Here is a 24,504-nt window from a genome sequence, read left to right on the forward strand (position 1 = left end):
AGTTTTTAATACCATAAATTAAGGGGTTGGAATAGGCACCAATGGACCACAGGTGATGGGAAGAAGGGACAGACAAAATTACTTTCTTCTTTTCATTCCTGATAAGTTATTCTCTTTGGGTTGCTTATTCTATTTTGTCTTCCCTTAAATATTTTTTGAAAATACAAGTACTGAATATAAGGGAGCACAGCTGCCATAGGGGATGAGGTAGTCTTTCAAGTATTGTAGTCTTGTAATGGAATGCATAGTTGCAAGGATTCACAACCATGAAACAGTTAACACTTTCAAATGCAGCCCTACAGCCTTCTGCATTTGCAGTAAGGAGGCACAATTCTGGCCAAGTTTTCGGGAGCGCAGCGGGGACACTTCAGCACTGGGTTAGTTGTGGCGTTAAGTATCAAGCTGTTCTCCAGCTAATAGCAAGTGGTACAGGTCAGGCTCAGATGAAGGCTTAGCCCATATTGTGGAATATTGTGGAATGAGCATTCAGCTAGTCTGGTCTTCGTGTTGAAGTGAGATGTTGTGCAGGAGCTGCTGTGTCCTCTTTTATGTCTAGATTTAGCAAGCTGAGGAATGCCTTTCCTGCTTTTTTCCACATCTTTTGGGTGCTGTAGCAGACCTGAATTACTTGTTCCATTGAATATATAATCTTAGTGACATTAAGGAGGCCTGTTCTTCCACCACATGGTGCCTTCATAATTTGTCTGAAACTTTACTCTTCTGCCATGTAATTTGTCTAGGTTGTAGGGAATTTGCTGTCACCTTTTACTTCTTCAGCATTACTGTTAAGCATATTGAACATATGCAGTTCGGCGTTGTCCTTCCCTCTTCTTCAGTGTGGTTTATTGGGCCTCAAATGAGGGAAGCATTACTTGAGTTGATATACTTTAACCCAGCTATGAAGATACATATGAGCTGATGTGTCATCCCCACTACAGCTGTATTCTAGATTGGGCCTAAATGACATTTTCTTCTAGTTAATAGCATGCCAGGCTGCTTTACCATTTACTCTTGTCTTGAGTTCAGACAATCCACAGTTTTACATTCTTCAGTGCTTTAAGAAATCTGATCCAAAGTTGCACACCCATTCTGTCTGAAAAGATGTGCAGGTCTCTTCACCCTTCATGATCTTGCCTAACCAGGAGCTTTTTTCTCCAGTAGAGCTAATTAACTTGTTCCATTCTTTTCTTTCTGCCCCTATGCCTAATCTCTGTGTACCGTTTATGTTTATCTGCCCTGATGGATGCTTGCAGCTCCTCCCAGTTGAGCATCATCCACCACTTTCATTAGTAAGCTACTTCTTCAGGCTCATTAATGAAGATGTTAAACGAAAGCAGACCTTCACAAGGATTCCTACAGCACCTCACTTACACACCTGCTTACAACTTTGCTCTTACATGCCCCTTGTCATTATCCCTTGTTTATGGTTCTTCAGGCAATTGCCAATCCGTGACAGTGCTCCTAACCCAAGACAGATTGAATTAAATTTGCTAGCAGGAGTTCATGAAGCACTGTATTAAGCATTGCATCCTCTGAATTCCCTTCAACCATGAATTTTAAAAACAGTCTAAAAATAGCATTGTAGGCCATGCATAGAACATACTGGACCCTCACAAGTTATAGAGTTGGGGTTTGAGAACAGATAATATTGTTAGCATGATGAATCTGGAAGACTGCCCTGGCTCAGGTCTCATCATCTCCAGAATTGCCATTGCTTCTGTCGTAATGTCAGGCCTGAGCTACCTGATTTGGAAGTTTCATCTGGTTTATAAGCCACACTGCTTTTCCCCTTTGAATTAATAATTTAATCACTGGTATAAGCAGTAAGTTAAATACGTGCTTAGCGCTTATCCTTGCTCCAAAATTGGATTCCAAACTCAGTGCTATAGTGCAGGGTGAGAATTGCACCGGCGAGGTTCCCGTTCTGATCTCGTTCAGGGAAAAATCACACTTTGGTACTAATCTTTCCCTGGTGATCAATTAATTCATCATTACTATTTATTTATTTTCTATATTTCCTACAATCTGCTGACTCTCCAAGGGCATGACTTTGAAGGAGTCCCAAGGGCTCAATATATGAGAAGAGTAAGCCTAAGGGGGGAGACGAGCTAGTCGATATTCCTATGACCATTTCCTAACTGGTGCAAGCCAAAATGGAAGTGGTCGGGAATATATTACTGTGAATGATGATTCAAAATGAAACTGTGAAAGCAGTGATCAGAAAATGTGAGATAGCTTCCTATTGGAAGATCAGTTCTGTTGGCGTCCAAGTGTTTTGCAGGAGCGTGGTGATGCAACAAATTTTTTTGACAGACAAGTGTCACAACAAATCATTTTAACTTTCTAGTTTCATTTCACTAATGTCAAAATGTTTAACTGCATTGAGGCAAAAAGGTTTCATTTTGACTGTACCATTACATTTAATTTTGTTTAGATTGGCACGTTAATTTTGATACCATATATTTATACCTAATGATGCAAGTTGTTACAAAGCAGTGGGAAAGAACCCTCCTTTCCATGCTTTTGAAATACAGACTTCAGATATTTGCAGAGCTAAATTTTAATGAGCGACAGTGAGAGTCTCTCACTGGGGCAAATGTCCTACCCCATAGCGGCAACAGGCAGCCTTCAAATGTTTCTACAAGCACTTTGCTTTCCTCTGAGCTCCATATACTTTTGGAGTTCTACGTGCCTTGTCACATATAATTAGCAGCTGTTCAGTGAATTGATCAGTTAATTTCCATCTCACACTCAGATGCATTTAATCCATTAGCTGATGATTTGCAGAGATTTTTCTCCTGCACATTTCCTCACCTGTGTTTTATCAATAGTTAAATTGATTGGGTCACCATTACTCACTGCTTGTCCAAGCCCTGTTTCTTTGTTTGCCTCCTTCCGGACCATGTGGTATTTTAACAAGCACTTGGCACCTCAGTCATTTAAATGTCATCATGAATGTCACCTCTTTTCATTTATTTATTAATCGGCATACCCACTATTGAACGGTCTTTCCAAATAAAAGTCGTCCTTCCTTTCTGTAGCCTCTAGCATGATCCCATCACTGCTTTACAATACTTTTATCTGTTCCTCAGCTAGACACAGATAAAGGCAAGCCACCTTTGAGGTGTCCTGCACTCCTCAGCAGTTCCAGGAGAGCAAGTTGGTCATGGCTGGTTTTAAATGGCTTTTTGAGGAAGGGAATTTTTCTGGCTAATACTGTTTCCTCTGCATGGTATCACGTCTACAAATTAGATTTTCTAAAAATAGGCCTAGCATACAGGACTGGGCTTTGCAAAAGCACAAACCTGCTTAAACTGCAGGGCAGTGAGTCTGAAATTCTGGGCTGTTGCATTTGTATTGTGACAATAACCAAAAGGCTCAAGTGAGACCTAGGGCTACTGTTGTGTACGCATGCGTGCGTGCGCACACACACACACAGAGAGCTGGGTCGGTCCTTGGTAAAGACCTGGAGAAAAGAAGGGGCAGGAGAGGGAGGAAGAAGGAGAGTAAAGAGGGGTAAAACAAGAGGCTCAGAGCCACACCGTGCTCATGGCAAAGTAAGAAGCTAGCCTTCCTCACCCCCAACCCAGCATCCCACCAATGGACCTCACAGCCACCTGCTTCAGCTGTGGTCCCCTCTGTTTCCATGGGCAAGTCACATCACCTCTAAGGTGCTTCATGTTCCTTTCCTGTAACACTGGGATCATGACACCAGCTCTTCACACTTTTAATGTGTGCCAGAGGATCCCGCATTTCCTGAGAAAGAGAGTCTCTGGGCACGGTCCTGAGGTCAGTGCTTCCTCAGCCTGGTGGGCTTGAGCAGAAATCATTAACAGGTGTACCATCCATATGGTATCCACATGTACCTCTTCAGCTGGACAAAAGAGGCTGTCTGAAGTGAAATTTTCCTGCTTGCTTCCCACCTTGGCACTGCCCAAAGTCCTGCTTAGCTAGCAAGTGGCACAGCCCTCTTACAGCTGTAAGCACTGCCACCAGGGCCAATGCCCAGGTGCTGGGACACTACTAATGGTGTAGGTGCTGTTGTACCCGCTCTGGCATCCTGATAGAATAGAATAGACTATTTCAGTTGGAAGGGACCTGCAACAATCATGTAGTCCAACTGCCAAGTTCAAGCATGTTATTAAGGGCATTGTCCAAATGCATCTTAAATGCTGAAGGACTTGGGACATAAACGACTTCTCTAGGAAGCCTGTTCCAGTGTTTGACCACCCTCTCACTAAAGAAATGCTTCTTAATGTCCAGTCTAAACCTCCCCTGGTGCAGCTTTGAACCATTCCTATATGTCCTATCACTGGATGCCAGGGAGAAGAGCTCAGGACCTCCCTCTCCACGTCCCCTCCCCAGGAAGCTGTGGAGAGCAATGAGGTCACCCCTCGGCCTCCTTTTCTCCAAACCAGACAAGCCCAGAGTCCTTACCGGCTCCTCACAGGACAGGCGTTCCAGCCCTGCCGCGAGCTTTGTTGCCCTCCTCTGGGTGCATTCCTTTCCCAGGAATTCTGTGGACTTCAGGAAAACCAAACCTATTGTCAGGAGAGTTACATTCACTATATGGTGCATGTACCTTTCCCAGGAAATTGCAAAGTGCCCTCAGAAAGGTTGGAAGCCACCAGTTTAGGTCATTTAAACCAAGTTACACAAACCCAAAGATCACAACTCCTGGAAAAGAAATGTCCACTTTACTTGAATGAGGGACATACCAGTAATTTCCCAGTAGGCCAAGCACAGCTTCCACTGTGCAAACGGTGAAGCATATTAAAGCTGCCCTCAACTTTAATACAGTGCCACAGCCTGAGGGTACTGATCTGGGGACCAGTCAGATCAGAATGGAGCTCAGCTCAGTGAGATCCCTGTTCTCATTCGGTATCAAATTGAAGGCAGCCAACAGAGCTACACCGCACAGCTCAGGGGACCCCAGTCAGGACAGCTTTGTCGTAGCTGTTTGGCAGCTTACAAGCCACCAGCCGAATGAGAGCTCTGAGAGAGGCAAGGAGTTTCAGGAGCAAATGGCAGTATGCAGATATGTGCATATATTAGTATGTATGTATGTATTGGTATGTGTGTACCTATACATATATACACATTCTAAGTATGTATATATTTTATATGTATATAAACACACGGATATGATAGAGCCAGATATGATATGAAATGATACATATGATAGTTTTATGCCATACGAGTTATTTCTCTGCATGGAGTTGTCAAACGCTATGCATGTGTACACACGCTTCTACCCAAACTCTCTAAATACCCTGGACAGTTGTAAGTCTTCAGTGTTTCACTCAAGCTGAAAAGAGTAGCTTCTCCACTTGCGTGGCTGAGTCAGAATTTCTCCCTGTTCGAAGGAAATACCTCTGGTACTTCTGCCCGAGGGATGAATCTGGATTTTTTTCCTTCCTCCTTCCTTCCCTCCCCTCTGTCCAAGGTTGGGGCATCAGTGGAGCACACAGCAGCAGAGGCCATGGGAGGAAGGAATCCTGGAGCAAGCGGCATCCTTCTCTTTCTTGGTGTGATGTCTGGCGGTTTGTTGAGATCAGCTCATTGCAAGGAAGGGTCAGTGGATATGTCTCATTACATAAATCGTAAACATCTTTGGATGGTTACAAATGAGGCCACACGGGGTCTCGGGTTGCTTTGGAAATCAGCCTCTGCAACTCTCAGTCTCCATTGCTGATAGGAGAGAGTTTGGGGCAGGAGCTGACCATCTTCCATGAGCACAGGGGTTGCACAAGCTCCTGTGTGGGGAATGGTGAGTTGGGGGGCAAAGAAGGGAAGGGACTGAAGAGGTAGATGCATTTCTCAAACAGCTGGGACAGGTGTTGTCCAGTTTTGGAAGTTTGAATAGTAGGGGAGAGAAAGCGTGCACTTACTCCTTGTCTGGGTGGCTCCAGGCTCTGTGTTCTGCTGCCTGGGCAGCAGGTAAGGGCATCGTACCTTTAGTTTTTCTGTTCCTCAGTCACATCCAACAGGCTGCACTGGAGTTCTGGGGAATGGCAGGAGCCTGTGAGCTCCTCTTGTAAGAAAAGTGCAGTTAGTGAGTTAGTGACAACGTCCTTAGCTCTGCAGGAAAGCGCCTTAGTGCAGTGCTTCCCTGGCACAGCCAGCCAAAGCTGTTTGCTTCTCTGTGCCGTGCTTCCGACTTCAAAGTCAGCAGAGGTCTTTATCTCCCTCCCGGCTTTCTACCACAGCACCCCTCTGTGCCAGAGCTGCGGTTTCCACCTCTGCTTTCCTTCACATTCCCTCGGCCCTGTGATGTGCCCTTTGCCTCCTCTTACACTGGGGGTATTTGGCTGCTCGTTCTCAATGTCCTCCCTCAACACGTCAAGGGGTGGCCCGAGGCTCGCAGCACTACACAAAGGCATGTGTCTGCCCTGGTCCCCTTGGGCTCCAGGAAGCCTCTCCCCTGCCTTTCTCTTCTTGAACCAGGTCTCCGTCTCTGTCAATCTCTTTACATTCTGCAGCACGACTGGGTGGACAGCTTGAATCCAAAACGAGCTTTCCTGCTCAGCATGATGGGGAAGCACCTCTCCTTCCCCGTTGTCACTACTTCCCTCCCGAGGTAACTAATAAATTGCTCTGAGTCTTTAAATGGGCTGTTATTTCTTCCTTCCATCAGCACTCTCTCACTCTTGACTCGCAGTGCAGCTTCAGCTTCAATGAATTTATTGGCATGACAAGGTACACAGGTGATGCCAAAGTTGACAACTTAATTCATCAAGTGTTACTGTCTTTCTCTCGTCTACGCTCTTCTGTCGCTCCTTTCCTCTTTCCCCCTCCTCAGCTCTCCTTTCTTTCTGTCTGTCCGTCTTTCTCTTTCTGTCTGTCTCTCCCTCTCTCCCTCCTTCTCCCTCTAATAAACTCCCCAGGTGATAGTTAGCTATCTCATACTCGAGACAGTCTGTCTCTCTTGACAAACGGAGCCGTCAATCAGAGGGCTCACCAGAAAGGGAAAGGAATTGGTCTTTACAGCACGTTGGCTATTTTCTTGCCTTTGCAGCATGCGTGGGGGGGCGGGAGACAGGGCAGTGGTCTTCAAACCGACTTAGAGAAGCCACGTTTACTTTAGGGCCAGGTTGGGACTCCAGAAGAGCGAGCTGTTGTGTCACAGGGACGGAGGAAAGGAGCCCATCAACCCCAAATGTGTAGAGGCAGGTAGAAATATCATTTAAGAAGAAATCCAACATCTTGACAAAATCCCCCCAGAGGATAAAGTCTCTGTTAAACAGAGTAGCAAATGATCTCTCCTTCTCGCCCCCCCCATCCCATAATCCTTTGTTGGCATGGCAATTGCCAAAGTGTATAAAGAAAGAGACAGATCCCTCAGGTATCTGTCAGCACTAGATACAATCTACCCAGGACAGTGCGTGTGTGGCATTTAATCCTCCATACATCAAGCGTATGCCCAGGATATAGTGTCACACTGTATTTGCGCTGCATCCCTTGTGCCTATTTGTCATGAGTGTCTGCGCCCGATCCAGTGGCAGGTTGATCCATAGTGTGATGCCATCTTGGTTATATCTCTGCTTTTCCTCGGGCTTTGGCAGAGTTTTCATCACTGCGTTCTGATGCAAAGTTTCTTTATTTTTTTATCACTCTTTGTACTTTAAGGAAATAATTTTTGCAGGCTCGAGTATATCATAACCATCAGAACGGAGAGCGTATGAGTGTATCCCCATCATCCATCAGTATCCCTAAGTATATTGATTATGCTTCTATTCCTTTTTCAGTTTGCACAGTGTTTAGTGGGTCCTGCTTGTTCCCTTGCGTCTATGAACGCAGGGCTGATTCTCTCCTCCTTTTAATTCTCTTTATGTAAAAGAGTATTTTGTCTTTATTTATGCCAGTAGTGAAGAATCAGGCCTGTTTTGTCTGCCTGTGGAAAGGTCTGCCTTGGGTTTGCTGTGCCAAGGAATTTTGCAGCACGATAATTCCTCATAAGGAACTCCCTTCAACAGTCTGAGGCTTTGCAGATATTCCTCCCCTGCTCCTCCTACTCACCAGCTGGAGCTGCCGATGGTAAGGCATCGTACCTCTCGTGACACTAGTTGGGTACCCGTCACTGGGGATGCCATACACCTTGCACACAGTAGTTCCCTAAGAGTGAGAAGGGGAACTGAGCCTTAGAAAGGGTGGAGTGACTTACTCAAGTGTAAGAAGTCTGCTCAAATGAGCTAAAGCAGAACATTCACTGTACCTGGAGTACCAGACCTACCGAGTCCTTCACAAAGTCATTCCTCCCTTCATTTTTTGGTAGTGTTGCTTACCCTGCTAACTGTGATATTACAGGTGCTCAGATGTGGATGTGGTGTTACAGCAGACATGGCTTATGTTTTCTATTGGACTTAGTTTTTGATCCCCTCCTACGGTGGAAGTATTTGCATTTTTTTTTATTAGTGTTATTTGTTGATCAGCAGCACTGGATTTTGGGGGCGGTAGTATTTGCTTGCAGAACCTTGGGCGAGAGTGGACTGTAAAGCTCTTGTCCCACTCAACCTAAAGGTGCTGGTGACCTTTTCTGGGTGTAACCTCTCTTCCTGAAAGGACAATGTCTACCTATTTCTTCTCAGTTTGATACTCACTATTCCGAAACATCTTACAAAATTTTGCTGCTTCTTTCTTGTAGGCACCCCCATTTATAGCTAACCCTGGGCATCTGACAGCCAGCCTCCTCCAGGCCTCTCAGAACAATTTGAGTGGGTAATCCTGCTCAGCTCCGGTGGAAATTGAGTACCTGAGGCTCTTGTCCCCTGCATTTATCTGCAATCCTAGCATATAATGTGCTAATTACCTCCGTTTGCTAACACTGGGACACCAGCAAAAAATTTTTGTTGATTTTGAAGAGGGCAGACTTGAACCTCACCTGGGGGAAGAGGGACAGCCAATGTTTTTATGTGTCTTGATAAAGCTGCAGGCTACAAGGAATAAGCTTCATGCCTGGCAGCCTGGGAGAGATTCTCCTTTAATTGAAAGGGCACTGGTAATGTGTTTACAGAGCAAAGCTCTTGGAATCTATCCCTCTCCTCACTTGCCGTTGTCTGCATGCATACAGCACATCTCTACCACATGGCAAAGCTTGGAAAAGGAAACAGTGGGAAACTTCCAAGACATCAAGGTGCTGCTGCACGTGGCTGAACTGAAACAGAACGCTCTCCTTTGGCAGGGAACCTCAGACAGCAGAAACTCTCCTCCCTAAGAAACCTTGGCCCTCGGTTGGTTTGTGGGAAGGAGATCGCCACAGTCACATCTCAGCTCTTGCCAGCTGCTGACTTTGGTTGAAGATGCCTTTACTTCAGGGGTACTATATTTGTTTCTTCCTCTTTTCTGCTGGATCGGACTTGTGTAGATGAACATTTCTGACAGAAGGGATTCTTTGCCTTGAACTCTTTGGCTTTCCCTTCTCAGATGGCTGATGGTAACACCCTGGCCTTTTGAAAATACACTGCTGCAGCTATCACCAAGCTCAACAATAGCTAACAATTGAAGGTCTCACAGCTGGCATTTCATAACGGCGTGTGCTGGGGAAGGCCACCATCTGTGGATCCAGCAATAGTGACAATGTAGGAATGTGCTGAGCAGTCCAAGCTGAAAAAATGTGGAGTTGCACTTTCAGTCTTTTTCACGTTCAAAATTTGCGATTTTTTTGGAGATGAGGGTTTGTTTCAGGTTCATTTTTGCTTGAAATGGTTTTGGTGGGGCTTTCGGCATCGAAAAAGCGGCAGCGAAAGAGGCAGCTGCTCTCTGCTAAGACATAAGTCTTCTGATTGCTGATCTGGCTACTTGGTGAAGCACCTACGGTGACTTGTGTTATAGATTGTCCGTCACTTGCTAAATTGGACAAAGTGAATCCTCTTGCTGGGGAAACAGCAGTGTTTTCTTACCAGACTGCTGTCCTAGGCCATGAGTCGGAGAGTTACAGATCAAGGACAGTGTACAGTACTTTACACTCCTCTCCAAATCTATGCACTTAACACAAGAGTGAATTTTGTCCAAAGCATGTAAAGGTCCAAATTTGGGATTATTAGCTTTTTTCTTTATACTTTTGACTGGAAGCAAAACCAGCCTTTCCAAAGTGCTATGCTAGCTTTCTGCTCCCCTAGAAGCCCAAAAGCAATCTTAAAAGGTGGTTACAGCAAGCTGTCCCGCTCTGTTTTGCTCATTTTAATGCATAAGGAAGGAAAGCCTACTAATCAAAGATGTTTTACATGTACCACATGCATTTGATTTGAGTGAGAGGCTTGTCACTGAGAAGCTGTCTGTCTCAGTTGAAACTAAGCCAGATCCTTTGGTATGTGGTATGCCCAAGACACTTAGAGCATTGTATTCACCACCCTATGGCTTATTGCCGAGGCTGTGGGATAAACCGTGGGCAGCCAAAGGAATCTGATAACAGGGTTTGGAGAGCGCTATCTTTTCTTTTCAGCCTGTGTGTGGATGTCCATCAGGTGGGTCATGAAGGCAGTTCTGTTGGTTGTACGTCTGTCCCTAATGAGCTGAACATAAGCAACAGCATAACATTTGAAAAGAAACAAACAAAAACTTTGGTTTTGTTTCTCCTGCATGTAAAGCTATGATGGACAACCTCATCTTCATCCAGAGTGGGGTGTTAGCTGCAATTCACTTCCTCCCCTGCTTGCCTCATCAGGAAAATCCCAGTCATCTTCCTAACACATAGAAACCCTCTCTGAACATGTACATCTTGCCCTGCAATGCCACAGGCTTTTCTATGTGCTTTCTTCCCGTACCTGGCTTGTGCTCCGGAGTCTACTTCACAAAGAAAGAGTTAACAGGCAGGAGCCAAGGACTGCTGGGACTCAGTTAAAAAAACCCACAATCTTGCTTTTTTCTCTCAACTGGCTAATAAAGCATCCCTGTTCCGGCTGCATCGCTTCCTTGAAGCCATCACCCGGTTCTTGCTGTGTAAGAATTTGTCCAAAGGCCATTAACATCAAAAGAGGAGCTCCCTGGGCTCTGAGTCAAGCCCTACAAAGGCTGTATATTAGGACTCAGCTGCAGATCATGTACATCCAACATGCTTAACGCTTCTGTGAAATAGTTTTTGTTAACAAAATTCTCAGAGATGTCTTTGGAGGACCTGGACAGTAAGGGCAAGTTTTCTCACAGAATTTCTCTTCCAGGATGGCTGATTCTATCTGCAGAAGAAAAGATTTTGTATTGTTTCAGTCCCATGAGGAAATACTGGCCAGCTTTTAAAAAATGGTCTAGGGGAATATATAAACACACTTGAAACAAAGACCAAAATCTGTGTACATCTGTAGTCCTTAAACTGTTTGGGATTAGGCGGCATTCCAAGGGTTAATCCCTGGGGATTAGCATGGCAAGCATTTCTGTTGTTGTTTACATGTGTCATGTGAAGAAGGCTATGTTTTCACAGCAGGCCTCTCTCAGAGGGTTAGCCATAAAGTGCTCAAAATGGAAAGAACCAGAGCAACATGAGTGGCAAATGCATAGAGCTGTCCTTTAAAGAGATGAATCACAGATAAGTGGACCACTGCAGTCCTGGCATAAATTTGATATGTTAAAAGAAAAGAAAAAGAAGTTTTGTGGCAAGGAACTGATACTTCATATCCAGAGCTCTAAATCTGCTGATAAGGGGCTTTCAGGCATGCATATGGCTTGTGCTGTGTGCTTTCATTTACATGCTAAGCATGCAACTGAGAACCTGCTCTCCTGGGCTGTATCAGGGTCCACAAACACGGGTTTGTGACCTTGTGCTTGGTGGGGGGACACCAAAAAGCCAGATGTGCGTGAAATGCTGTCAGCATTGGGCCGAGGCTGGGACTCAGGCTTGGAGCTGGGAGCACTTTAGGGTAAAAGTCAGATCTTTTAGCCCTATCCCACGACGTCACATCCATGCACTGAAAACAAGGTTGGCTTGAGACTTAAGCTATTTTTTATTCGCTATTTCTCTCTCAGCTAGGAAGTGAAATAATTTCTCTCCTGACAATTTCATGGACACAAGTTTAAAAAAAAATAATCAGAATATAAGCAATAGAGCCCAGTTCTGTGCTGACTTTTCCGCTCGTGGATGGGACAGTCTAACAGGTTTACACCCCATGCTGCTCTCTGTTAAGAAACAATGTGCTGGAAGTGCTTCCCATGCAATTTTATGCGTAAAAGTACTCCAGACACTTAACTGTATATTGGATGAGGTAGAGCCTTCCTTTGGTTTGGCTTGTCAGCTTTTATTCTCAAATGTGGTGAGGTCTGACACCCTACCCAGCTCAGCAGACTGGGAGGGCTTTCCACATGGCTTTGATTTACAGCATCCTGTCTGCTTCTCTGCTCCCAGTCGGTGCAATATGCTCAGTCCCCATCTGGATTTAAATAATTTTCTGGATGGCAGGAGGCTGTGGCTGAGGCTCAGCTGCACAATGGGGGGAGACAAAAGGCCCAAGCTAGCAGCCCCTGTGCCTCCTTCGGCCCGGCTTCACTTGGCATCAGCAGCGATGCTCAGATGGAGATCTGCCACGCTGGGGCAGCACCGTGTGGGGGCGCACATCGGTTGGGAACTGCGGATCTCTTAAGGGGTTTCCATGTCCTGGCTGGGATAGACCCTTCCCTAAAGGCCACCAGGGTTGGATGTGGCAAGTCACCCCCTTTCAGACAATAGAAAGAAGCCATTTTTACACCTTGTAAAAACACTGTAGTGTATTTTGAGAGGTTTTTGGTTGCCAGGGGATTAAAAAGCAACACCAAGCCTTCAACATTTGCCTCTAATTTACCAGAAGCTTTAACGCCGAGAGAGGCACTGGCAGGGTGAAACAAGCCTAGCAGAGCGGAAGGTCAGACGAATGTTTCAGAGTCCACTCGCTTTAATGAAGTTCAACAACTTCACTCTCTGCCCTCCTGCCCTGGTGACAGCTTCGTCTCCCTCTGGCTGAGGCTGCGGCATGAATCAGACCGTAAAAAACACATCTTGGGTCTCATGTCGCATTTCATCTGCAAAGTGCTTCAGAAACATTAGCATCCCGCATCCCAAAGGGTGTCTGGGTTTTACTTTCCAGCCCTCAGCTTGCTCCCACTGCAGACCTAAGCAGCAACAAGCTGTTTCTTGTTATGGCTGTAAAGAGCTGTGATTAGCCTGCTGCACACATAAGAGGGAAATTAAACCATTTAGTTGTGTTTAGCAGCTCAGCCCCTTCTTCAGGCCCTCTCTCCCCACTAAACACTTTAACTAAACAATGACTAATGAGGCCAATTTGCTGTCAATTAATTGCCCCAGGAAGGGACCCCTAATTGTGGTGAGGAAGGTGGCAGCTCTAAAGCATTCAAGGGCCATATGATGGTCAGCATCCCCCCTACCTCTGCCTTGGGGCTTATTAGCATCTTTCTGTTTGTTGCAAAGTGCTGTTAATTGGGAGCTGGGGACAAGGAAATGAGAACTCTTGAGGCTAATTGATAGGCACCTGCGGAGGGCTTTAGTGGCTGCAAAGTTCTTTTGACTTTGGAGAGAAGTCCTGATGTTTTCTTTTTGCCCTGAAATGCAGGAGCTCCTGTGGATTAGTGGGTGGGAGTCTTAATTTTCTCCAACAGATGGGGGTCCTACTTGCCAATAGAGAGAAAGGTAGCTAGGCTGGAGGAAGCAACTAACTAATGAGGATATATGGAAAGGGTTGTGGTGACTTTCTCCATTTGTATCCAAGGTGCCCTTCTTGGGACAAGCAGTTAGAGCACTTAAATGGAGCTTATGGGCTTTCTTATTTTCAGTACTATTTGTTTCTGTGTCTTGGAGGGATTAAATAGCTTTTGCTGTATCTGAGGTCTGTAGAGTGGGAGTAAGAGCTCTATCTTTTTAAATCTATTTTGTGACTTATTGACAAAATGCCTGACTCTTAAGCAGTCTTGTAATTTCAGATTGGGAAGTAGCTGCCCCACAGTATAAGACTGCATCTAAGGGTCTTATGCAAAGCTCTGTTTGCCCAAAGGGAGCAGTCAAGACCATCTGACTGTGAACTTGGTGTGAGTGTGTTTACAGGGCTCTCTCTCCGTGTTTTTCATCCTGCCATACCCCATTTGAGTTCCCAGTCCCGTGCTTCCTGCTCTTGTCTCACAAACCCACCCTCCTCCTGCACTGAGGTCTGCAGAATGCAACCAATGCAGGAGCCAGAAACCTCTGCTCCATGCCTAGAAGTATCCCTTGCATGTAAGTACCACTTAGGCTGAGCGGTGGTTCCAGTTCCTGCCTCTTTGTGCCTGTGCTGTGTCTAGATGCTCTGATCAAAAGACTGATACTTGAACTGTTTGTGAGCTGTGGTGTGGCCAGTTCCAGTATAAGTTAGGAAAAGACCTCTAGAAGCATTGCTGGTTATACCCATCAGCAAGGGTGGCCTTTATGCGTTCTTATTCCATCCCCCACTGCACTCCTGGAAGGGTGCTCAGGAGCTGGCCTCCTGGACTCGAACTCACATCTCTTAACCATTGGGCTGATTCATTTACTAGGAGGTTAGGGGTGTAGCACCATTCCACCATAGCCTTGAATGATAAAGCTGATCCAGCCCACCCACATCATCCCAGGTAATATGTCAGGAGGAGTTTTGAGCTCCGAAGGGTTTTGGTCATAAAAGGCAAGGATAACAACAGCAGATGTTTGTGTGTTCTCTTGTTTGTGGTTTCCTTGCTGCCTCCTGTATGCAGCCCCTGGTTTGTAATAACTGCTATAGCGGGTGTTTTTGAGACACGGTAATGTTTTGTGGAAACAAATCACTTGCTTTCATCTCGAGAGCAACAGTGATTGCGCTGGGGGAGTATGCTCTATTTTTCATGTCTCAGTCTTTCTTATTATTTAAATTAATGTGAGTTGCAGTTGTCACGAAAGTGAAGGATTGACGGCAATTAACTAGAACGGGCTTGGTGCAAGCAGGTTCTGCGCAAGCCTGTCCTACCTAGCTCTGTCACTGTGCGTTGCCTGGGACTTGAATTCCCGCACCAGCTCTGCCCTTGCACACCTCCTGCCCTGCAGCACCCCCCGCCCCAGCTCTCCCAGCCCAGGGTGCCCTGCAGCATCTCTGCCCTTATCCCACTCCTACCTTGCAGGCTACCCACTCTTCCAATGTGAGCTTCTCAAGAAGAATGGCTACTGGTTAGTTGGGGGTTGTTATTTACCATCAGTAGCATGTACGATGAGATACTGAGCTGGCACCAGGCTTGTCTGGTAGATGTGAAATTTAGAAGAAACAAACATGTGAGTTTCAAGCCATTCTTCTCAGAGCTTGTTTCCAGCTCTCCAGAACCTGGCCCTGGCATGGGTAGGGCATCCTGCTTCTCCGGGGATGGACAGTGGGGTACTACACTGTGCTTCCTTTCACGTCGGCCTTTGCTCCCCATCCCATCCAGAGTGATCCTAAGCGCAGGGTAATGGATACCCCATATTACATTTATGCTGAAAGGGAGGGAAAAAATCTGGCGATTCTATCTTTTTCAGCAGTACCAGAGAGCTTGGCAGTGCTTTCACATGGTCCCTGGAGCCAGAAGGGTCCAGCAGCAGCCTGGCCTCCCCTGGAGGGACAAGTTGCTAGGCTGAATATGAAAACATCTGAAAGCTCTGTTTAACTGTAGTGCTTCCCCTACTGTGGCTGTGCGGGCTGTGGTTTTGCCTGTGCTAATGCTTCAGAGAGGCCAGACACAAAAGGGTTTTCCAGTTGAGGGTCAAGAAGAGATGGCTGGGCAAAAGGAGGCTGTGACACCCAGAAGATCCTGGTCCCAGGAGGTTTTATTCTCAGCAATCCTTCCAGCAGTCTGGGAACTGTGAAAACATAACACAACCCACACATGGGAAAAAATAATAAGGCCAAAGCTTCTCATTTGAAGACTGTCCTAAAAAGGTGTGTGCAGAGTAATGACAAGTGCCAAGGAGGCAATGCTAACTGTTGCTGGTGCTGACAGTTTTGGCATTTTAACACACTGGCTTGACACCCTGAAAATTAAAAGTCTCTGACTTTTTATCTGAGTGAAATTACTGTCCACTAAGATCCAGTCATTTTTAATGCTATCTGGCTTTGGATTCTAAGCAGGCAAAACCAACCCAGGTTTTAAGTTCACAGGGGAATTATTTCCTGCCCTATTCCCCCTCCTCTCAGCATTTCCTTGCCCTCTGACCAAGGTGGCAGCTGAAAGGAACCGACACTTACACTTCTAACAGGATTTCAGCCTTGGATGCCCTTTCCTCCCTCATCTGAAAAAGTGGTGAGCCAGATATGACCATCTGGACACATCCTCCTCCTCTTGGGCATTTGGTCTGTATGGTCAGATCTGTCTGTATTTGCTGAGTTTACTTGATCCTCTGCAAATTAAAATGACTTGATGGCTTTGGAAAATGGCAGGGTACATGTGTCCTAACTGCAGCTCTGCTGCTGGTGCCCCGTAGTGGCTTTCACTGCTCTCTCTCCTTGACTGTTTTGGCTGTCATCACACCATTCTGCTAGGACCTCGGACTGGCCTACAGCTCCATCTGCTAGTCCTGCTGGGGCTTAGTCCTTCTTGGTTTGTTGCGTGGCTTTTTTCCCTGATGCAAATGTTAACCCCTTGAGGTTACGATAAAACCCCCAAAACATGGTCTAGCCAGTGTTTCTACTCCTGGGCTGTGCTTACCCGTGTTTGCCAGCACACCAGAGAAGCTGTGCTGAGGACACTCCAAAGTCACTGTCCTTGTGTCCCCTGAGAGAGCAGCTAGGACACAACTCTTGCAAAAATAGCAGCCTCTGTTGTTCTTTCCCAGACTAAGCCCCTCTGTCCCCTCCAGTGCGTGTTGGTCTCAGACCTGAAACCCAGCATGTACTACAGGTAGCTGCGCTGCTACAGGACTGCAGCAGCTCTCCGAATTGCTTTGTTCCCTGTAGTAAGAGTAGCAGTTTGGATTTCTGCCCCAGAACTTGGCAGGGCCCTCCTGGCCTGCAGCTCTGCTGGCTGGAGTGATGGGTCTGTCTGTCCTGAGCCATGACGTAGGGGACTCCTCTCATCCAGGGGGACAGAAAGGAAAAGAAGAGTGCTCCTGAGCCCTGCCGACCCAGTGCTGTGCCAGATCTCAGCATGGTGCTGCAAGCTGCTTCTCTGCTTTGGTGTGCCGTGACAAACGAAGCCACAAGCTTCTCTTGGAGGGGGCAGGGCATTTAATTTCCCAGCTGGGGTATTTCCTTTCTGCTGCCCTTTATGTGGTCTCAGGGTATTCATTGGCAAAGGTATGTGCTCGCTTTCCGAGACTGCTGTGTGATTGTTGTTTTGTACTGCCAGGCATTTGCTGTGCAGAATGGGTGCGTGATAAAGGGGGAGGAGGCACAAAATGGATCTACAGTCGGTGAAGCTCTCAGGTACCCCTGGATATGGCGGGATCAGATTCTTTGACAACATCAGGGTTCTCCAACAGTGTTTATTTTATTTTGTTCTGTTACCTCCTACCTCTTCCTACGTGCACAGACACACTACCAATGGCTTGCAGTGAGTCACCAATGCAAAATGTAGCAGGGCCTGTGTTTGTCAGGTGATTTTGCTTTGTGAGGAAGCGGTTGACTTTCTGCTGTGCTTTGTGTTACCCAGTGTTGTGCTGCTAGGGAGGTGTCCCTGCTCTGAAATTCCTTCTCTCCAGGGAAGGGGACCCCAGCGCAGTCAACCATTCCCCCAACATGCCTTCTTTGGTTGCTTCACCAAGAGCTGATCAGCCATCAATTCTAGCTCTTGAGCAGCAAACCAGCTTCTAAGGTCCCTTCTCCTTCCTTCGTGATGCCAGTTAGAGCAGGTTGCTGAGGACCTCATCCAGGCAAGTTTTGCATATCTCCAGGGATGGAGTTTCCACCACCTCTCTGAGGAACCTGTTCCTGTCTTTGACCTCCCCAAAGTAAAAAGCTTTTTCCTCATTTTGAGTCAGAATTTTCCCCATGTTGTAGCTCATGTCTGCTGCTTTTCGCTGTTTACTGTGCAACTCTGAGAAAAGCCTGCCTCTGTCTTCTCTTCACCTTCCCACTAGCTATTTGTAGACAGCAATAAGATCTCCCTTCAGCCTTTTCTTCTTCAGGCTGAACAAACCCAGCTCTCTTATGTTCTCCTTGTATGTCAAGTGCTATAGCCCTCTGACCATCTTGGGAGCCCTTCAGTGGACTTGCTCTAGTATGTCAATGTCCTTCTTCTAGTGGGGAGCCCAAAATTTATGTAGAGCTTCAGATGCTGTATAACAGCACCATACAAAGAGATATAATCACTTCCCTCCACTCACGGGGCTACAGTTGCTAATACAACCCAGGACGCTTGGTCTTTGCTGCAAGGGCATACTGCTAACTCATGCTGAACCTTTTGGGCCCCCACGTCTCCTGGACTGCTTGAGCCCAGCATTTTCACCCTTCCAGCAAATATCAGGGTGATTGAAGTCCCTCACCAGGGACTGTGATTGTGAGGCTTCTTCTATCCGTCTAAAGCAGTCTTTGTCCACTGCCTCTTCTTAATCAAATGGTTGGTAGCAGATGCCAACCAACAGGGGTGACACTGATACCCTCCAGTCCTTACGCCTAATCTCCCAGCTAGTTCACCACCCAAAACCAGGTTACACTCCAGCCACTCCTTTGCAGAGGGTGAACCTCATTTCCTCGCCTTTCCAGCCTGCCTTTCCTAAAAAGCCTGTATCCATCCCCACAGCACTGACAGTCCTGAGAGCTGTCCCACCATGGCTCTGTCATCCCAATGGGTTTATAGCACTGCAAATCTGTGTGAACATCTAATTCCTCCTGTTTTTTCACCATGATACTTGCATTGGTGGACAGGCATTCTGAGATGGGCCCCCAGCTGTCCTGCTTTCACAAGGGGAGTGCAAAAGCTTTCCCTGTTGTGCTGGCCCCCAGCCACTTCCTCACTGCCTTCCGTGCTGTCGCGGATTATTATGGCAATCCTTCCCCAATGTGGCCAGCTTAAACCCCTCCTTGCCTAGCTGAGCGAGCCTGTCGGCAATGACAAGTCTGCCTCGCTTAGTTTGACAGGTTCTGTTCCTGCTCGGGAGCCCCTGTTCCTCCAAGGGGATCCCATGGTCATAGATGCTGAAGCATTGTCTATGAGTTTGGGGCCCTACAGAGAGGGGCTAATGAGCTTTGGGTTGTAAACAATATTCCTATGAATCCAGCCACACAGCTGGAAGTGGTGAGTTGCTCTCTTCAGGCTTCATTTCCTTTTCTCCACCTAGCTCATAGGCAGCTTTGCCTCGAAAGGACCATCAGCCGCTCCTGCCAAAGAGAGGAAGGAGAGGCTGCTGTCTGTTTACTCTCTGGTAAGCAAAGCAGAAAATGATGTTGTTTCATTCCTCGCTACACACAAATTCAGAAGCTGAAAATACTAAAAAAAAAAAAATAAATTAGAAGATTCCTTTTTAGTCAAACTCCCTCACCACCTCCAGAGTGTGAAGCGTGGAAACGATACATGGATGTGAGAGAGGAGAGACTGCAACAGCCTGGTCTGCTTGGAGGCCGATATACCAGCATGCTCCATACCTGGAGGTATCTGTTCAGGTCCCAGTGTGGTCACTTTGGTCCCATGATGCAAACTCAGTTAGCTTGGAAGGTCTTTAAGGATCCTGAATGCTTGAGCTATAGCTGGTCTTGTGAATCTTTAAAGACCTTACCATGCTTTTGGCGCTGTGCTGTGTGAGGTGCAGTCAGCCAGAAGCTACCGGAGGCAGCCCATGGGGGATCTGTCTTGGCTGAAAGATGTTACAGAAACCTTCCCGCTGTCGCCATTGTGCCTTCCCTCAGCAAATTCCCATTAGCCACGGCACGCGTCCCCGCTTCTCACCTCGTCACAGCAGTCACCACATAAATGAGCTTAACAGTTCAATTCCCGGTGAGCATTTGGTTACATGAGCAGCAGAGCAGGGTTCTCACTAGCAGCATGGGCACTATCTGCCCGTGGGAAGCAGCAATAAGTAATATACCCGCTGAATCTGTGCCTTGAGGTCTGGCACCCTGCAGGAGGATGTAGAACTGCATCTGGGACTGTTTGGAGTGTAAAAATTAGCTGGGACAGTGCTTGGAGCCTGACTCCTTCTATGCAGCCTTGGGGCAGTCAGACAAGTTCTTAGAGGTTGTTTTATGAAGGCCCCCAAACCTGTCCAAACACAAAGCATCACAGTTGCAGCAAAGGCCATTTCTACCTGCAGATCCTTGAAGCAGCGGTACGTATTAGTCTGACATAATTTCAGAAACCCAGGTAGTAATGAGGAGTGCAGCCTGTGAGAGGAGTCTGTGGCTGCCTCTGGTTAATAGGTGGGCAGGTTAATGAGTCGGGCTGCCCTCCAGAAGTCTGGGTAATGAGGTCCAACTTCCTTTTGTTTTCACAGTTCCACCAAAGATCTCCAATATCTCCTCAGACATCACCGTGAATGAGGGCAGCAATGTGACCCTGGTTTGCATGGCAAATGGGCGTCCTGAGCCTGTCATCACCTGGAGGCACCTCACCCCAACAGGTAAGGGACCCAACTGGACTCGACTGTGATGGTGACTTGTGAACTGCACACTAGTTTCTTTCTCTTCCAACATCAGTAGAAAATTTCAGTAGCAATAGAGGCAGCTGTAAAAAGAAGTGTCAAGAATCTTAAATGCACTGCAAGCTTGTTTTGAAGTGTGATTTCCGAGGCATGGTAACCGGGTTGTTCAAGGGAACAAATGAAATTACTTCAGTAGGTGATCTACAGAATCGGACCTGTTATTCTAGCTTTGGTCTTTGACTAGTCATCCTAATTTTTTCTGCTGATAATGCACAGCACGGTGGTGGAGACAAAACGCTGCTGGTGCCAGAGAGAAGGGAAAGGATTTCTGTTTAGATATTACATAGAAGAGGTTCTTTCCAAAAAAACATGGAATTTACTTCCCACTGATTTGCCTTAAAAGGGAGAGGCAAACAGTCGCACAGATGATTTCATATTGCTCTCTGCTTTGGCAGACAGTCTTCCTTTGTCTTGGAGGTGAGTAAAGAAGGCATTTTATCATCAAGATGGGTGAAGAGCAGAGTGGAGACAGAATAAGGGAGAACTCAGCAGCTTTGTTCTGCTGTCTAACTGTGCCTTCCGTGTTCGAGGATGTGGCAAGTTTGGAAGGAGAATATCCTTTCAGTAGTCAGACTGCATGAAGTTAGCAGCTTGGGTTGCAAGGAAACCTTCACCCCCTAAAGATATAGCAGTTGGATGGGAACAAGAGGTAGGTTTATCTTCCTCTGTATCATGTCCTTTGAGGAAAAGAGGACTCTCTACCTGATTTCCTTTTTTTTTTTTTTTCATCTAAAATGCATGGGGAAAGCATTGATTAGCTCCATATGAATAGTCTTCTGATATTCCCATATATGTAAAGGGTTAAAGAGGTTTTAAGGTAGACAGAGTACAAGCTTTCTGCATGTGCCACAGACAGTCAAGCTATCTACTGCAATTCAGCAGCCAGAAAAGGGGAGAGCATTGCAGAAAGAAGGTTGGAGAGAGAAAGGTAGAATGACACATTGGAACCGAGCTCAATCCAAGGGCTGTGTCCAGAAGCCCCTGGATTTGGGGCCTGTGGTTCAGATTGGGGTTACTCAGATTTCCTGTCTCATCCCTTCAGCCAAACCAAAGTCCTCCTGAGCTTTCTTGTATATGAAAGCCAGATATGTATTTTGTATTTCTGGCCCACTTCTTGGAATTCCAAAAGAAGGAAGATGGGGAAAGACTGCCAGGAAGAGGTGGGAGGAGCAGAGCTGATGAGGGGAACACTGTTCCTCTGTGGTATCATCGTCACTACCGGACTTTCCTCTTCTGCTATTTTCAGTATTATGACTGTGCCATTAGCATATATAGGGAAATAGAACCTATTTTTTCACCTTTAATTATGTGTATAGAATCTTCTAGCTCTGGCATTTCTGCTTTTAAGATTTATTTCATATCAAATCTTCCATCTTACTGCTGCATCAGTCTTTCAGTCCTCCACCTAACTCTTTCTTGTATTCAAGTAGGAGACACTACCTAACTATTCTATGAGCACAGCCTAACATTGTCCAAGTTAAGGGTGTTACAAGGATGCTAGCTTAAATCTTCATGAAAACTAAGGCCTGGTACACATGGGGTACGTTGTTCAGAGCAGTAAGAAGAAGATTCTTGTCCTGACTCATCACTTTGGCTGCATGTTCATGCTTTGCGGTTTTTTTTCCAGTTGTACTACCTACTCCATTGTATCAGACACAGACTTATTTTCTCCCTTTTTAAAAAGGCTCCTCAGAGTAAATTTTCATTCTGGCTATCCCCTCTGGTGAGCAACAGGACTGGGGAATCCCATCCCTACTTTGATTCCGGGTTCAGTTTTCCTGGGTCTGTTGCTCAGTTTTCCAGCATGCCCCTTCACACTTTTTCTCCCATGCTGTGTGTCTCAGAGGGGTTGCCTTGTTATCATCCATCAGAGCCGTCTCGCTGACCCCCTTCCAATCCATCCTCAGTCCTCCCCTCTACAGTGAAGCCTGCCAAGCACCCCCTTCCTAACCGACTAGAGCCAGGGATGAGGGGCAGGCCCCAGTCTGTCACCCCCATGTCTCACTGCTTGTTGTTCTCTCTCTTTTTCCCCATCCCAACCTGTCTGTTATCTTTTATACAAAGGAACTGCTTTCAGGCAGACAACAGGTCTTTGAGCAGCATGTAGCCCAAAGAGGCACTTGCCCCAAAATGGGGGACAGAAGGGCTTCTTTTAAATGTTTTCCTTGAAGTTGACAATTAATATAAATTCCAAATCTGTTCCAGTTAGAAACACGTCTTATCTTGGAATCTCCCTTTTCCAGAACTGTAAGGCATTTTGGCTCCATTTATGCTAGTTTTGAAGACATCTGCTATGCATCAAAGAGCTATTTTAGATCATTGTAAAGGTTTCTAAAATATATCTCCCTCCTTGGATTTTTTCGTGGTTAAACTCGTGACTGCAGAACTGGAAGAATGAGCGTTATTGAGCTTGTGTAGGAGGTTTTGAATGGACAGGTTGTGAAATTAAACCGGCATTGGGGGGTGAGAGGGCCAAATTACTTTTTCTTTGCGCACTCTCCTCAAGGAGTTCATTAGCGAATTTGTCTGCCGTTTCTTTCATTCAGTGACTTCATCAATAGTGTGTGTTGGCTAATTGCCTCAGTTAGGACCACAGAAATTATTTATTTCTTGTTGGCTGGGAGGTGGGAGATACAAATGCAAAGGGAAAGCAGTATTGCTACTTATATGCATCCCTGCCTTCTTTGCATGATAGTTCATTTAAATGCTGCTGGGCCTCAGGAGTGACCATAGCCCACTCATCTGCCTACCTGGGAAGTTAAAAAAATTCCTTTATAAAATGCTGTATCGCTTCTTTTGCTGCTCCTTCAGTGAACAGTTGAACTAGGCGTTTTTCTCAAATCAAGTGTAAGTCCCCAAGCCTTGAAGCAACCCACAGGGAAAAACCCTCTCCTTACCCTGTGAAATAGCTGAAGTGTGGCTGTGGTCATTGACTGGGAGGAAGGCAGGTAAGGGGAAAAATACTTTAATATAATTCCTATGTCAAATGACAATACAGATCAGCTTTAATTTAATGAAAGCCGGAATGACATTCCTTGGAACGACGCTAGTCCTTGCTCTCCACTTCTATTCCTCTTCAGATGATTGATTGGGTTTTGACAGAGCAGGTGGAGAAAGTCAGCCAGACCCTTTTCTTCCTTATCCGACAAGCTATTATGCTGTAGGACATTGGCAGCCTGCTCTAACTAGTTGTGGATAGTTTAATAGGCATTGCCTGGGAGCACAAACAGCTTCATTAGCTCTTCTCCTCCAGCCAGCAGAGCTCCCTTCTGGGATTGCCGACCTGGAGCTTTCAACAACAGGCCAGCACCACCCTGCTCATAGTCCAATCCCTTTCCTGTGATTCAGGTCACAGCTGTGGGCTTATTGAGCCTGCCGTGCCCTATGACTTTTGCCGTCCCAGTTTGTGATGGTAAACCATGGAAAAGACTGTAGCAGCCCTCTGAACAGGATTTGTCAGGAAACTGTGATTTGTTCAGTTAGAGTGGGGATGAGTATTGATGATTTCCTACACAGACTACATGAGTTAGTGCTTGTCAGCATTTGAAGTATTTCACTAGGGGATATGCTATAGTCTCTCATCTCTTGGAAGGGACAAACCCCATATTCTTCCCTCTGTGTATTTGTACAAAGAGTGGGTGTTAGCCGATTGTTTTCTTCTCCTTAATATTGACTCATAACCTACATGATCCATGGCCCACAAAGGTATAGATTATTTTTTCCTTACTGAATGCAGTCCAATCAAATTTCCAGTAGTTGCACCACAGCCTGGACAAGGTCCCAGCACAGGGCCATGTATCATTTATCACACTGACATGTTCTGTGTGGGCTACTGCAGGCAGCCTACCCATCTACAGCTAGTTATGTTAGGAGATGCTCTGTTTTCCCTGTACCGTGTGTGAAAATAACAACTAACACAGCCAAAAGAAGAATCCAGTAGGATAGTTTAC

The 24,504-nt window shown here is 46.2% G+C and overlaps 1 protein-coding gene across 1 annotated transcript in view; it reads left to right on the forward strand.

The window, feature by feature from the left end:
- LOC104125145 (limbic system associated membrane protein) overlaps window positions 1-24,504 on the forward strand; it is a 315,160-nt gene that overhangs the window by 182,486 nt on the left and 108,170 nt on the right. Inside the window, exon 3 of the mRNA XM_009637589.2 lies at window positions 20,348-20,473. Within this exon, the coding sequence (XP_009635884.1) occupies window positions 20,348-20,473 (126 nt within the window). The remainder of the gene's footprint in view (window positions 1-20,347; window positions 20,474-24,504) is intronic.

The sequence above is a fragment of the Egretta garzetta genome, unplaced genomic scaffold, assembly GCF_000687185.1.
Source record: "Egretta garzetta isolate BGI_Z169 unplaced genomic scaffold, ASM68718v1 scaffold320, whole genome shotgun sequence".
NCBI classification, from domain to species: domain Eukaryota; kingdom Metazoa; phylum Chordata; class Aves; order Pelecaniformes; family Ardeidae; genus Egretta; species Egretta garzetta.